The sequence below is a fragment of the Mesocricetus auratus genome, unplaced genomic scaffold (assembly GCF_017639785.1).
Source record: "Mesocricetus auratus isolate SY011 unplaced genomic scaffold, BCM_Maur_2.0 Super-Scaffold_4256, whole genome shotgun sequence".
NCBI lineage: Eukaryota > Metazoa > Chordata > Mammalia > Rodentia > Cricetidae > Mesocricetus > Mesocricetus auratus.
Window position 1 is genome coordinate 86,854,624 of NW_024429182.1, and position 16,494 is coordinate 86,871,117.

The 16,494-nt window shown below is 46.9% G+C and overlaps 1 protein-coding gene across 8 annotated transcripts in view; it reads right to left on the bottom strand.

Moving 5' to 3' along the window:
- Window positions 1-16,494, bottom strand: part of Mical2 (microtubule associated monooxygenase, calponin and LIM domain containing 2) — a 130,031-nt gene that overhangs the window by 73,783 nt on the left and 39,754 nt on the right. For 7 of the 8 annotated variants that reach the window (XR_005881159.1, XM_040756243.1, XM_040756242.1 and 4 more), the window contains one exon: window positions 9,236-9,508. Coding sequence is in view for 7 of the 8 variants with exons in the window: in XM_040756243.1 (XP_040612177.1) it covers window positions 9,236-9,499 (264 nt within the window). In the remaining variant the exon portion in view is untranslated. Of the gene's footprint in view, window positions 1-9,235; window positions 9,575-16,494 lie in introns of all 8 variants that reach the window. The other variant, XM_040756241.1, reaches the window with a different exon arrangement.

A 16,494-nucleotide genomic window follows, 5' to 3' on the forward strand; every position in this document is an offset into this window, starting at 1 on the left:
TGAAAATAAAGCTATCTTCATAAGATATATTCTGACCACAATTTGCCCTCTGTCAACTGTTCCTAGGAACTCCCCACCGTCCTATAGCAAGGATTTCTAACTAATATTTGGTATCCAAATTGAGAAGTCCTGAAAGGGTAAAAATATCAGATATTCAGAGATTCAGTACTAAGAAAATAGAAGATACATTATAAATAAATGTTATTGTTTGTTAAAGCAATTTCTATTTACAGCATGGGAAATTTTTAGAAATAAGAAATTGGTGCTAGGTAAGCTGGCACGTGCCTGTAATCTCAGAACTCTGAAGTACAGGCAAGAAGATCTGGAGTTCAAAGCTGGTCCAGGCTACATAGTGAGTTTGGGGCTAGCCTAAACTATGTGAGGCCCTGACTCAAAACAGACAGGCATACAGATGGTTGAATAACACTGTGCGATTAATGGCATGGAATTGGACCCTTAAAATGGTTAAGGTAACCTATATTTTACCACAATTAAAAATAACCAGTTTCCTGGTTTCCACAGGCAGTCATGTTAAACAAAACAGGAAAGTCAAGCTAGGATCCAATTGAGAGAAAACATACGTCTGGGTCACCTCAGTCACTACTACTTTTCAGTTCCATTAGAAGCCTCTTTCTAGAGCAAAAACTGGCTGCCAAAATGGAGAGAACAAGTGATGGTTGTGGGCACAGTTCTAAACAAGACATGTATACTTCCCCATCTAAAGCTCAGGAACACTGACAGGGCAGGAAGTATGTTAGAGCCAGACAATAGGGCAAGCTGTGGAATGCTATTCCCTAGACACAATACAAACAGTGCGATCACTAATCACAACGACCAAGGTTACCTACACTCAGAGCACATAAGACCAACCCTGCAAGAGTAAGTCAAAGAAAGGGGAGGACGAGTAAGTAAAGGAAGTCACAGGGCCCTGCTCTTTACTGCCGAGCTAGTGACTTTGAATTCTGGGAGAACAGGGATGGAGGAAGTCACAGTCTTTAGTTGTGTACCCACCCGACTCCAGGAGATAGACCCAAACCCACCGTCAGAAGCCCCAGTGAGACTCACGGATGAAAAAACAAATGTGTAGCTATGGATGTGACTAAGATTTGTGGGTAAGAAGGGGATGGACAAAGAGTGGTAGGGTGATGGGGAGGTGAGCAGATGAGAGGGGTAAGTATGGCTTGTGTATCTGTGGGAAATGTATGAAACTCAATTAACAGCCAGCAAAGTGGGTGTGAGTACAGAAGGGATAGTGAAATGGGGGGAGGGGGCTTGCTCTCCTTGGGTTAAACAGCTGTTCCCCAGAGAGGAGGGACCTCAGAATAATGTTGTCCCTCTACAGAATCCCCATGGAAAGCTGAGGGAATAGCTCCTTTCTCTCTCTCTTTCTCTGTATTTAAAATTATTTCACCAATCGGAGAGATGGCTCAGTGGTTAAGAGCACCTTGCACTCTTTCAGAGGATGTGAGTTCAGTTCCCAGCATCCTCATGACAGCTAAAACATATGTCACTCCAGTTTAGGGGATCTGATGTCCTCTTCTGGACTCCTTGGGCACTGTACACATGTGGTACATATACACGCATGCAGGCAAAACACATGCACATAAAGTAAAAATGAATCTTCTGAATCATTCCACCATGTCCCTGTACTTCTCAGTGTGACTCACACCATAGTTCTGTCAAGCAGATCGGGCCTAGGGACTCAGGCTACCGATCCTCGGGTGGCCACCTCTGCCCTGGACTCCTGCTTTACAAACCACACCTTTTCTTAGTCCCCATGGCTATTTGTGGCTATTTACAGTTACTTGTAGCTGAACACAATCCTCCCTGACTCAGCAAGGTAGAACAACTTAAAGGTTGAGCCTGGTGTACTTCCGGGTAGCTGCCCCACAGGATAAGTCCTTGCTATGGAAAAATACCCCTCCCAAAGGCTTTTCTTTCTCCTTTCTTCCTTTCTTCCTTTCTTCCTTCCTTTCTTCCTTCCTTCCTCCTTCTTCTTTCTTTTTTTAAAGAAGAAGAACAACAACAGGAGGAACAAAAGCAGAAGAAGCAGAGCAGCAATTTCTGTGTGGGAAGCACAGCTTTCAACCCTCCATCCTTGCCTCCTGTCCTATCCAGTCATCCATTTATTTGGATAATCTGGCCAGAGACTCCCTAGAGCACAACCCTGGGTGGACCAGGGAATGCAAAAAGAGTTTTTCTACAAGAGAAGGGAAGGTTCCTCTCCAGCCTTGTAGACCTATTGATTGGCTGGTTTCCCATGTCCCTTTGGAGCTCTGTGAGTCACAGATGCCAGCCAAAGCCAGAAGTGGCTGCAATCACTGTCTCTGCCTCACAAGGGAGAGATGCTCAGAGGCAAATGTGGACAGGTCTGCAATAAACAAGTAAAGGGGTTAGCTGGAACCACATCTGAAAACTTCTCTTACAGCCTTGGGAATACCACGGCTCACCTGGGATAGCTTCAGGAAAAAGCTACTTACCAACTTCAACATGTTTTTCTTTCTTTTGAGACAGGGTTTCACTGTGTAGCCCTGATTAGCCTAGGCTTTGAACACAGAGATCTGCCTACCTCCACCTCCCAAGTACTTCAATTAAAGGCATGTGCTACCATGCCAAGCCCAGCTTTTTAATTAATGAAAATTAGTTTCCCTTTTTCTTTTCTTTGACATAGTGTCTCATGTATCCTAGGACTTCTGATCCTCCTGTCCCTGAATCCTAAGTGCTAGGACTACAGTCCTGCTATAGCATGCCTCATATGGAATGCTAAGGATGGCCCCCAGGGCTTCATGCATGCTGGGAAGCACCCTACCAACTGGTTACATCCCCAGCTCAATTAGCTTTACCTTTTTAAAAAATATATTTAGATGCAGCTATTATTAGGTGTCCATGGGGCTCTAGGAAGCCCCTGTTGCTTCCCTACAGATACCAAAATCTGGCACGTTCAAGTCTCTTGAATAAAATGGTATATCATGTTTGCATATGACCTGTGCATATCTTCCAGTGCACTTCAAGGCATCTCTAGATCATTTATAAGAATACCAAAAAAATGAAAATGCTATGTAAATAGTTATTTCATCTATTATCTATGGAATAACAAGGACAAAAGTCCATGTACGTTCAGGACAGACAAAATTGTTTTTAAGTATTTTTTTATCTGTGGCTGGTTGAATCCATAAATACAAAACTCAGAAATACATAGGGCTGACTGTACCTCCATAAGGCAAATCACAGTGGACTCAGACCAATGATTTCGTGTGAAGTTAGTGCCGTAAAATGCTGTCAGGAAGTGGCCTTGAATAATTTGAGTGCTTTCTTGAGATAGGTAACTGTGTAGCGGTTAGCACAACCTTCCATCTCCAGGCTGGTCCAGTAGCAGGGTCAGTGGTCTCTGGCCAGGTAAGTGGGCAGATCCAGAATTTCCTCAACTAGTTCTTCCACAGACTATAGAATTTCACAGCCCAGAGACAGAGCTACCTCTGCTTTACCAGCTGCCTATACCTGTCCATATTAGGCAAAGAGGCACTTGACCTGCTACAGCCTGTGTGTGTGTTTGTGTGTGTGTGTGTGTGTGTGTATGTGTGTGTGTGTGTGTGTGTGTGTGTGTGTGTGTGTGTGTGTGAGAGAGAGAGAGAGAGAGAGAGAGAGAGAGAGAGAGAGAGAGAGAGAGAGAGATTTCAGACCTCAGGAATGTCTGATAGGCTTATCCAAGCAGGAGATAGCAGCTGGGTGCTCCCAGCTTTACCCCTTCTACTCCTAACTCCCTCCTCCTACTCCCCAGTGGTTTCGCTTAGGCAGTGAAGGAGCCACATGGCACGCTGGGTCATGTGTGAGAGCCAGGGCATGGGCTCTACATGGGAATTTGGTGCTGAGGTGACCATGAGCAAGGGTCATATCGGGGTGTGTGTCAACCCAGCTGGATGCTCCCAAATGCAAACTCATCCCTCTGCAGTGACAGTGTAAAAGGAGGTTTTGTTTTGTTTTGTTTTCATTATGTCAGGTGTCTCCAATCTCTAATTGGGACAGGAGTCCATGAGTCATTTCTGCAAGTTTTTTTTCCTGAAGGAAGACAATGCCTGCTGACCTGCAGTGACAGCCTGATGTTACAGAGCAAGTCCAGGAAGATGTTAGAAGGAGCTCTGAGCTGAGTGGCAGAGTGATCTGCCCTCGGAGGTTGAGGTGAGGGCTCGTTGCCCATGATCCTTCTTCCTTGTAGTCTAGCCCCCAAAGCAGGAGGCCTTTTTCCATTTCCTCCTCTCATTCGTTCATCCAGCCTACATTCTCAGGCTCCTCCCATCCCCTCCCTGCTTCTTTCCTATTACACCAGCAATGTCTCTTTCTTGATTGTCTTCCTTCTGTCCTCAGATCTACAGGACAGACTCCTACTTACTTGGCAGACTCCCACACCATCTGCCATCTTCCAGGAAGCATTTCCAGACTACCCCAACCAGTTAGTCATTTGTTTTCCTATAGTCCTGCATCCTGGGGCGCACACCCCTCTCACAGCACTTGGGATGTTAATGATCCCAATAATCATGATGGCTCAGTGCTTGCTGATCATTAACTATGCAGTAGGCAACACTCAAGGTCTCTACAAGGATGACTGTATTTAACCCTAACAGTCACTATGAACAGACACTCTGTTATTCTTACTTGACAGAGAAAAGCATAGAGATGGTAAAGCCGTCTGCAGAGCTATGGAAGGATTTATAGGCGCCTCGATGTTTGGTGCATGGTATCAGCTCCATAACATCCATCTTGTGAAGTACCAAATATGCAGATAAATATATTCCTTTCTCCCTTATAAAAAGCTCAGGTGAGAACTCATGTAGCCCAGGTCTTCCTGTCTTCACTTCCCTGGTGTTAGGATTACAAGCATAAGCAACCGCACATAACCTGAGAACTATTTCTTTTTTAATATAATTTAAATGTATTATTATTGTTGTGTGTAGGGGGATGTGTGCCATGAAAGTGTGTGGAGGTCAGAAGATATCTTTATCGGGCTGGCTTTCTTCTTCTACCCTTACATGGGTTCCAGGGACTGAACTTCGGTCACCAAGCTTGCATGACAAGTGCCTTTATCCATTGAGCCATCTCAGCTTCTCACTGGCAGCATAGCTCAGGCTGGCTTCAAACACTGTGTAAAAGGTAGATTAATGTCTTCTTTTTTGTTTTTGTTGTTTTGAGACAGGGTTTCTCTGTGAAGCCCCAGCTATCCTAGAACTCACTCTGTAGGCTAGGCTGGCCTTGAACTTGCAGAGATCTGCCTGCCTCTGCCTCTGCCTCTTGAGAGCTGAGATTAAAGGAATGCACCACAACTGGCTGTTTGATCAATACCTTCTTAACCATCTTTCAAAACCATCTTTACTATTGGATGTCTAGCTAAGGGGTAGAGATCTACAAACACCTACTGCGGGGGCAAACCAGTAGCCTGAACTCCAGTAGAGCTACTCAATGGCTCCCCCAAAACAGCTGTGGCTCCCTGCCTGTCCCACCCACTTCACATGTCACCTGGCAGACAAAGAGAACATTATTCTCTTAAGTTGCTTCTAGCATTACATAAATGCATGGTTTGGGGGTGTGACAGCTCCACTCCAAATTACATATTACAGGCTCATCTGGGCCTGGCATAATACCTACCCACCTGGATGTCACATCTGAGCCAGGCGTGGCCTTAGTGCCAAGGTGGCATCCATCTCAAGAGAGTTCATATGATTTGATCCTTGGTTCACCCCATTCTTATCCTGAGTCACACCCAGGGAATGAATTACGAAGTACCTAATGAAACCCTCATAAATATTAATGGGTCATAAACAACTATCTCGGGCTAAATTATGCAATAAACACTTGTGCCAGTGCTCTGGAGACCTGCTAGGTTATTCTCATTTTTAGGTACCTCCATTGTAGCTCTTCTCCTCATAGACCCTGCCCTCCTGCCACTGCCACCAGCACAGACAGATACGTGTGGCTAGAGATTCGGAAGCATCCACAGCACTTAGCATGTGTAGGTAGGAAGCTGAGAAGCCCAAATCAGCTCCAGAGGGATTGGCTCATGCTACCCTCAATACAAAGAATGGGTCGGGACAAATTGCATTTTCTCCTACTCATGCCTGTGCCTAACTGGGAGCTTTAATTAAGCCAGACATTCAACACACCTGCATTATCTGGAATAGCATTTATGATCAACCACATGTTTGGTAAGGTCTAATATTTCTTGTCCGGCTGATGCTAAGCATAAACTATTATGTCAAAGACATAAAATAAACATGCTGTGTGAACAAGTCAGTGTCCGTCACGTGGGAGGACAGGTGGGACCCGTCTTCTGTGGTTTGGCTTGACTCACAAGAAAAGCAGCACAGCCTCTTAAGAGTTGAGTGCCCATCACCCATGCATGACTCTGCTATGGGAGGGCCTGACCAGAGAAAAGGAACCAGTAAAAGTGGAGAACACCTGTGCTTGTCTTGGGAAGCTGCTCTACCCTCGTGTCAATCACATGATGCTGTCAATTACAATAGCCAGGTTTCCTGGATTTGATCATAATGGATCCAGAGGCAGGGCAATAGAAACTCCACTACTGAGCTGCAAGAGAAAGATGTAGCTTTTGGGTCACAGACTTGTCAAGATGGGATACAGACATTCCAAGAGGAGAGAAACCCACCCATAACATAGGGGAATAAAGCAAAATATCCAACATGGCTGGAAAAGACTGCATGGTGAGCCATCCCACCTCCATGACTAAATGGTTTCCCTGACTGCTTTGAGCTAGGTCGCTGAAAAGACCAGCAGAAGTGACCTCACAGAGTCTCCAGTCTAGACTGCCAGTGCCTGTTCAGACTCTCCCACTCCTCAGCAAGGCAATTTTAATAAGATAGATTCTCTCACAATCGAAAAGGTAACAGCTCAAGCTCAGAGCCACTACTACTTCCTAAAGCACCACTACCTAAAGACGTTCTTGCTTTCTTTGTATCTCAGGTACACATAGTGATCTGTCAGCCACAAGGGGTGAGAACTCTGCTGCTTCAAGTCCTAGAACTTGTAAAATAGGACTGGGCAGACAAGACAAGCCATCCTCTGGCTAGTGACTTTTCAAAGCATTCCTTCAGAGCCAGACATGGTGCACGCCTTTTGGTGTGCACCCAGAATGTGCACACAGAAGATCAGGAGTTCAAGGCCAACTTCAGAAGGTTCACCATTGGATCAGCCACCTGGACAATGCTACTTCCTAATAAAACAGTTCTGCTAGGCAAGGTGACTCACATCTCTAATTCTTGTGCTGAGACAAGAGGATTGCCATGAGTTCAAAGCCAGCCTGGGCTAACAGTTCTAAAAAACCCTCCTTTCTGTAGTATCCTCGTTATGAGGGTACAACTTTCTTGGGGGTTACAGGGACAATACATGGAGTGCTTTTAAAAAGAAAGCCACTGGGTTGGAGAGATGGCTCAGTGGTTAAGAGCACTAACTGTTCTTCCAGAGGTCCTGAGTTCAATTCCCAGCAACAACATGGTGGCTCACAACCACCTTGAATGAGATCTGGTGCCCTCCACTGGCATGCAGGCAGAAGACTGTATACACAGTAAATAAGATTTTTTTTAAAGCTGTCATATAAAATGACTGAAAAGGGTAACCCTGAAGCCTTCCCCCAATTCCCCAGGGAGCCATGAACAAGGAAATTACAGCAACTTTGAAGAGAGGCATTGGTGGGAGTGGGACCCAGGGTGTCTGTCTTCTCTCTCTTCCTTTGTTACCCTAGTGTCCTCTGCTTGAGGCTAGAGCATAACAAGTTTGGAACCAGGGTGCGGGGTGGGGGACGGGGGTGGCTTTTTTACTCAGGGCTGAAGTGCACATGGTGTTAGTACAGTTGGAATGTACTCTGAACATTGGTGCACTGGGCTCAGGAGCTTGGCAGCTGTCTCCCTGGGGCAATGGAAAGCAGCCGTATCCCACGGTGGCCTCAGCCACTCCCCATCACCAAAACAAAAACACAACAGGCTCCATTGCTATGGAGAGTTCAATCCTCTTGTTCTGGGATTGGCACAGACTAGAATTCCATGGACTCTGTTGAGCTACCTCCTGAGAAGTCTAAATACCGGGCATTCAACATTAACCTAAACACACAGCCTGGATCTGTACCAGCAACAGTCCTCAGGGCCAGCAATGAATCTCAGCTTTAGCAGTCCGTCTGGTGGTGATGTGTTAGAGATGTCAGAGGTGAGATACTCTGGGCCCTAGGTTAACTGATGCTGCCAACTGTAGACCACAGGGGACAATCAGTTTATGGAGAGTATCCACAGGTGTGCTCCTGAGCAGAGGCATGGATCCTGGGGAAGGGGCAAGGAGATGTTAAGGAGAAAAGACCTGAGATTACCCCATAGCTATTAACTGACAATCAGAGAGTCAGGCTGGGGAGATGACTCAATGAGTAAAAGGCTTGCTGAGTGGGCATGAGGAGTTCCAATCCCCAGCAGCCATGTAATATCTAGGCATGGAGACAGACACCAGTAAGCACAGCATTGAGGGGACAGAAACAGATAGATTCCAGGGATTCACTGGCCAGGCAGTCTAGCTAAAATAATAAGCTCTATGCTCAGTGGAAGATCCTGTCTCAAAAGAATAATGTGGACAGCAATAGAGGAAGATGCCTGAAGTTGACTCTTGGCCTCCTCCTGGGCGCACACACAGGCAAGTACACCCACACCCCACACAACAACAGGAGTCTTCCTAAAGTGTTTTCTACCAGTAGACAACCATCTAATGACACATCTTAGGTAACACAGTGCTTAAGCTGCGGAATAAGACAGGGCCACCTTATCTTCTGGAAGTATGAACACAGGGAAAACAATTGATTTCTCAGTCTACACATCTCTAGAGCAGTTCAAAAGCCTACTTCAGGTGGGCTCAAATGGAACAGAAGGTACTTTGTATGCAGAAGTTGTTCAGGAAAGAGCAGGGGCCACAAGCAGCAGGATGGAGAGACAGGAGAAGTAGAAGATAGGACGGTCGCATTTGCTTCATGGCCCCATTTCGCATTTGGCTCCCTCCCTTGGAGAAGGTACAAAGGGTAGCTGTGACCACCACAATAGGATCAACTTCAAGGCATGCCTTCCAGGAAAAGGAAACCTTCCCTGGAGAACCACAATAGAGCACCCACAGGCACATCTATTAAGAAGCTCAAAATGGCAGGATAGCAATAGTTCTTCAGCTCCTTGTCCCACGAGAAATGTCTGTGGGGTCCCCTTACCTTGGTGTTCATGCAGGCCTTCCCTCGCTTATACTCCTTGTGGGAGCCACGCTTGTCCAGTTTGTGCCACAGGGCCTTGGCCTTCCAGGTGTTCACCTTGGACTTGAGCTGAGAGTAGAAGTTTCTATGGTCCAGCGGATCTAGGTCCAGGAGGCAGGTGAGGATGTTGAAGGCATGGAGGGTACCTTTGCATGTGGTAGCTTGCACAAAGTTCTCAAAGACCTGGCCGGCCTGGGCCTGCTTCTCATCATCATTTTCTCCCATGGTCAGGAGCTGTGAGGAACAGTGGTATGGAGGAGTCAGAGTGGGTTATCATAAATCACTGGGAAAGTGTCACACCTGCAAAGGAAGGCATCAACAGGTGAGTCTCATACCCTTTGAATGGACTAAAGGGCTCATCTTGATTCCACATGCTCACCACTTCACCTGGGCCTTATTTGGAGAAGGTCCAATGTACCTTCTAGGCTGGCACGATGCCTTGCTGGCAGCCTCTCTCCCCAGCCCCCAATCCTTTCCCTGGCTAAAGTACGGCAGATTGCACATAGCTATATAAATATACTCCAGAGAATGTCAACAGGACCCAGACAATCAAGCTGCAAATTAGATGGCTCTGGAAACTGTGAGTAAGAAAAGGAAAAGGCCAGAAAGGAACAGTTGATTTAGCCCCTATGGAAAACTTACCATTCTTGGTGCTACAAATTGATTAACAGGAATTCAACCTAGTTATAACTATGTCACTACACAGGTGAAAACCCATAGACCACCTTCCTCCATGCTCCCTGATCCTTTTCACTGGTTACCTTGCGGTAGTTTTCTCCTATACAGGTGACAAATGACAACCTCTCACAACTTCTGTCTCTGGAATCCTCTGGAAGCATACCATCTACCTCAGTCAGACAACCAGAAGACAGAGTCACATGGCCTTCTCTTTGCCAATGGTGAAAGAAGCCCGTTCTGTGCAAGACCAAGCAGGGAGCTGTTTGAACAAGTGCTTGGACATGCAACAGGGCATTCATTCACACCACTGAAATAGCTTGCTTGGGTTTGGGGCATGCTACCTGCCTCCCTCCCTCTGTGCCATTCTAACCTCAAGCATTTCTCAGGGAAGTCATTTCAGCTTCAAGGGAATGAAAATGAAGGGAAGCCACTTCTAGCAAAGCTAAATCTTTTTTGCTCAAAATGTATAGTTAGGGCAAGAAGGCCAGTGTGAGGGCTGACTGTTGGAGTCCTGAGGAGTCTAGCAATGGGAGACTGGACAACACAGAGTGCAAGGCCCCCAGGCAGCTTCACGATCACCAGATAGGATCATTTGTGAAAGGTACATTGGGATTGGAGATTGGTTTCAAAATATCCAGAACAGTCAGGAGGCTGTCTGTGTATTCTTTTCCCTAATCTCTGATTCATCCACAACAGTTTCAGCATCGCACTGGGTGCCAGGAATAGAGATGGCTCATGCAAAGATAGAGCCCATCTAGGGAAGAAGACAAAACAGTGGACAAAAGAACACTTTGTCCAAACAAAGAGCCTGGGGTTTTGCTCAGAGAAGCAGGTGTCCCACTGAGCCTGGAGAGGTCACTAGGAAATGCCAAATTGCTTCTGTTGTAGGAAGGAGGGGTTTTCAGTACAAGATGGGGGCGTGGATGGGTGGGCCAGTGAGGCAGCGTTCAGAGGCATGAGTCTGGAAAGAGCTGGCACATTTACAGCAACAGCAAATTCAAGGTGTTGGCAGCTCAACATTCCTGCAAAAGTGGTAGATTATGGGTTCTGAGATCTATCATGGAGTATTTCCTCCAGGCCAACGGGTATACATGGCTTATGTGGGAGCCTATCCTCCCCCTACTGCTCCCCTGAGAGCATCCACCGTTCCTGGTATTGTGCTCACATGGAGACTAACCTCCATCCCTGTTCGAGGTCTTAACTTGCATATGTTGACCAGGCCTATCCTCCAGGAGGGTCTACCTGCCTACCCTGACCCATGCCAAGTTACGCAGGTGGGAAGGACTGGCAATGCAGTGCCCTGCCTAGCTTGGAGGAGACATAAATTCCTTCACTTGTGCTCCCTTAGCTCCTCTAACATCCTGGGCATTTGCTTGGCATCTCACAGCAGCGCTGTGGACTCCCATGTCTCATCTTTCTGTGCAAGTCACACTTGCCACCCAGAAAGCACCCACAGAAAGCGGGGCTCATCTGCTTCTCTGAGAGTGTTCACATTCCCAGGTTATCTTTGGAACCATAACAGTATGGCATCGGATGAGGGTGTGGAGGGTAGCTAGAAGACAAAATAAGGTTTCCAGGATTCGAACAAAACCCCACAATCCCTGCTGAGGATAGATTGACCTTGGAGTTGGGTGACCTTGGAGATACAGGAGTAGGTGTACAGAGTCCCTTCACTGCCACATAACCTCACACAAGTCACTTAAATGCCAAGACTCGGTTTCTTCTAAGAGAAGCATGATAAGGAAGTGCTGGGCATGTGTGCTAACATATGTAATGCATGTCACACATGCTATATCCAAATCCACTTTTCACTCCCAGCTTCTTGTCTAAAATTGCATACCATTAGCAAGTATCAAGCCAGATCTGTCTCCCAGGAGACAATTTACAAACCTGAAGAACTTGTCTTCTCTCTCCCTTGAAACCACTTAAATCTTGGGCTTCAGTAGAGGATGAGGCAAAGGCGGTGCCAAGGGTCTGGGGGTGTGAGAGCTCCCAGAACTGGCTCTTATCTAGGGTGTGATAAGAGAAGGGGAGGTAAAGAGCCCATGGGAGGAGTTAAGTTCGGCTCCGGACACCAACCCCACTGTACCAGGCTTGAACATGCCTCCCTGGATCTAAATAGTCTCTGCGTTTTTAAATACTGGATTGCCAAGTCATACCACTTTAAGATGGTACTGTCACGTGGTGGGTAGCCATCTTTGTGGGAACATCAGATCATTTATTTAGTCTAGGAAACCTGTGCCTGAGTCTGGTCTCCTGCACTTGCCAGCTGTGTGACACGAGGCACGTCATCTCAGTCGATAGCCTCAGTTTTCCTGTCTGTAAAATGGAGACAATACTTCTCACATCATTGAATCATTGCACTATCATAAATGCAGTCTGGTTTGGGATGTACTTATTGTTCACTGGCCTTGTAACTAGCACCAGTCTTTCAATGGCCCAAAAACCAACTCAAAAAGAAACATAATCCATGACTTAGGCGGGCTTCCTCGAGCATTTGCCTTGCACGAACAGACCCGGAACTGATTTGAGCCTCAGAACTGACAAAACTAAATACAATCAAAACCTCCAAACCCTGATAGACTAGCTCCTATGTCAAGAAATTACATGTACCTTAAAACTACAGGACAAGGTGCATCCCAGTAACCTCAGCTCTTGGGAGGTACAAGAATGTTAGACCAGTCTGGGCTACATAGGAAGACCCCGTCTTAAATAAAACAAAACAAACAAAAAACTCTAGAAGCTAAGAGCATCACTTCAGAAGATCTAGGTCTGAGCTCCCTTCTTAGACATGTAGTCTTGGACAAATCATTGACTTCGTGAGTTTTAATTTCCCCATATGTCAAGGGGGAATCTCATCCAGGGAGTTTCAATAATGAACTGAAAACATAGAGTGCATGCAGGCTACTGGTCAGGGACCTGCCCAGCACTGAGAGGGACACAGTGAGTCTGAGCTCTAAGCTTCTATTTCCTAGAGATTTGTGAGTTCATAACCTCTGGGGAACACTCTTACAAGCCCCAAATGACAAGGGTCAAAAATTGTTAGAGCAGAGTTGAGCATGGTGGTCCAAGCCTGTAATTCCAATGCTTTCAAAGTAGAAGCAGAGAGATGAGGCTAGAGTTCACTGTCATCCTTGGCTACAAAGTGAGTTCAAAGCCATCCTGGGCTATAGGAGACCACAGAGTCTCAAAAACAAGAAAAATACTTCAATCAGAGGCTCCTGGGTGGCTGGATCTTGGTAGTCTGCCCTTTTAACCACTGCCCAGATGTTGCCTCTCTGGAGTTTGACATGTAATAGAAATAGAACCAACTAGCAAGAAATATGCAGGGTTTTGCATTTTCTGGGAAGAAACAAGATGTGATGTGTCGTTTCCAAGAATAGCCTGAAGTAGTTTGGGCTTTGTTGACTGAGTCCCTTATTTGTGGTTTTTCAGCTTTCCTGACTATGTGACTTCATGAGTCACGGAAGACATTCCCTTCCTCTGCCTCTGACAATCAAAACATGAACATTCAGAGCCTTGTGCTGTAGGTGACAGCATAGTGATGGGCTCAGCACACAGCATCTGGGAGACAAGGTCAAGGTTTGCACAGAGACCTGTTCCCCTCTCTACACGAGTGATAGGACTGTTGAGACCAGGTTGGCCTGTGTATTCACATTTAGAACTTCACTTCCAATGTGTCTTCTGAGCCCCACCACCTACCTGGTGGTCAGTATGACAATGTCTTGGAGAAAAGGTGGCGTTCTGAAAACCTATGAGGCCTGGGGACACTCAACCGTCTACCCCACCCTAGGGCCCCACAGACAAGATCTGTTTCAAGGTCACCGCAACCTAAGAACAAACCCTCATGTCTTTTTCATGTCAACCTTCCCTCCCCTTCTCTCAGGTCTCCTGCAGCAAGGAGTCTCTGGGATGGTCTCAGCAATGACACGGGTGTCACCCTGTACTCCATGTGGCTAGAAAACACCAGCCCATTAGCCTCGTATACTGAAGAAAATCAGTCACAGCTACCCGAATTCCTAAGCTGAGACAAAGGCCAGCCAGGGGTGCAGTAGGAAAAATTTCCTTCCCAGCTAGGTGTCTGTGGAGCCCAGCAAGGACAGGAAGTCCTGGTCTCCACAGCTGACCTGAAACCCTAACTTCCCATCTGGCCCTCCATTTCTCTAGGCATGAGGCAGCCAACATAAACTGGGAACATCCCCAAGCCTGGTAGCATTGCCTATAAGCCAAGCAACTCAAGAAGCTAAGGCAGGAGGATTGCAAATTTGAAGTCCATGTAGGCTATAGAGTTAGCTCAAGGCCAGCCTTTTCTAGCATGTGTGAGACCCTGGGTTCAACTTCAGTTCTTAGAGGGAAAAGAAAAGGGTAACTCTGATGTAGAAGGGGACTGAAGTGTTTCTGTGTTCTTCACTCTGTGTTCCCAGCCACTGCCTGTCATAATCTCTTCCATAGTGGGGTGTGCACCGGCTCCTAGGCCTCCCACCTGTGTGTGCCCTGGCCTCAGAGATCTGTCAGCCCTGGAGAGAGGCACTGTCTAGCCAAAGTGTCTTTGCTGCCTGATATTAACCTAGAATTCACTCCACGGGAGCCGTTTCTACTCACCCCACCTGGAACCTCTCTAGGAAGGGATAATGGGAAGACACCCAGGGATGCCCTGTAACGATACTAACCTGACCCCCAGCTGCAGTGGGGCTGGAAAAGCCTGTCACTCCCTACCCCCCACCCTAGGTGAGCACTGGAGGACATTCCAGTGCACTGTAGGTCCTGGCCTTCCATTGCTGCTCGTGCCCCGCCATCCTGTCCACTGGTTCCTGGCCTTCCGGTGCCTTGCCTCCCTCTCCGGTGGCGCCTGTGGTCTGGGTTAAAGTCTCTCACGCTTTACCACTTTCTAGCCTCCACCACTATGGTCTTGAGCCACACACAATGCCAGGCACCAGGGTAACCCAGAGAGCCAATCCTCAGCCCCCACCCTCCAGGGTCTTACTACCTATGTCCTGTGCATGCCAGGAGGTGGCAAGTAGAGGGAATAATAATAGCTAGCCAGCCTTTGCCCAAGGTCACTGCCCACAGGGTACCTTGACCCAGGAGCCCCAGCAACCAGCCTGTATATGTCTCTCTCTCTCTCTCTCTCTCTCTCTCTCTCTCTCTCTCTCTCTCTCTCTCTCTCTCTCTCTCTCTCTCTCTCTCTCTCTCTTCATTAAAAAAGAAGTCATCTCAAAACCTGTCCATCTCTTCCTTGAATGTATAATGTAACTAAAACTTTGCTATTTATGGTAGCTATTTTACATGTGTTTGTGTATCTGTGAGAGTGTGTTTATCTAAGGGCATAGTATGGATGTGTACCATGTATATATATCTATATTTTAAAATTTCTTCCACAAGAATGTCTGGCCGCACCCCACACCTCCAGCTAGTACTGCTAAAACTCTCTTCAGAGCCCCCTAGGAGAATCCTCACATGAGGAAGACTAAGCTTCAGTCACTGCCTACCCCTTCCCTCAGCCCTGCTGGGGTGCTTAACGCTACATAAACCCCTTCACACATCCACATTCTCGTTCACCTGCCTGTGACTGGCAGGGAAAATGGTGGTTCCAGGATCCACGTGGGCAGATACAAGCAGGCTGTAGGTGGAGCCCGGCCCCTTTCACGGTGAGACCCACACTTACAGTGCCATGTAAAAGAAACAGCATGTGTACTTGCTCTGTCCTTCCAACCAGTCCCCATTACACTGGTTCTAACCAGTCCCCATTACGCTGGTTAAAGTACATAGCCCGTGACATTCTGGGGCATGGTTTCTTGAGTTATAGCATCCTGAACAAAAAAGGATTAGTGTATCTTTATCTAGTTCCCAAATAAATGACACATGCACTGCTCAAGGAACTCCCTCCCGTTGACATGCCCCAAATCCAGGAATATCTTCCCCCTGCTTATCTTATTTAGCATAGGACATGGCCTCCTGCATCTTGTTTCCCTCAGCTATGCTTGATGTTAAGTATTCAGGTCTCAGTCACCAGTGCCCACAATACTGGCTGTTTCCTCCAGAAAAAGAAAGAACAGTCCTGCATGGAACCCTGGCAGCCAGAGGACTAGTGAGGTTTAACTAACAAAGTTAGTTCCCTTCCAGCATCTCTACTTCCTGGACCACAGGGCCATTACGGTCAGTGTGGCAGGGCCCCTTCCAAAGAGCTGTGTCCTTAGCCAGGCGTGGTGGTTCACACCTGTAATGACTGTGCTCCAAAGGCTAAGGGAGGGGGTTCCCAGAAGTCCAAAGCCAGCCTCGGCTACATAGTGAGTTCTAGACCAGACTGAGCTATCTTAAGGGAATGCTTCTCAAATAATCTAAAAACTAACAGAAACATTAACAACCATAAAATCCCCAAGTGTCATGTCCTTCTATGGCAGTGTGGAATGGAGATGATAAACTGCCCACATATGTCTTGGCTGTGACTTCACCCAGCTGATGTGATCTCCCCAGTGGAAACCTATATATCTGGTCAGCAAAATAACACACATTTCTCCACATACAGAGTCCATCTTTGCTAC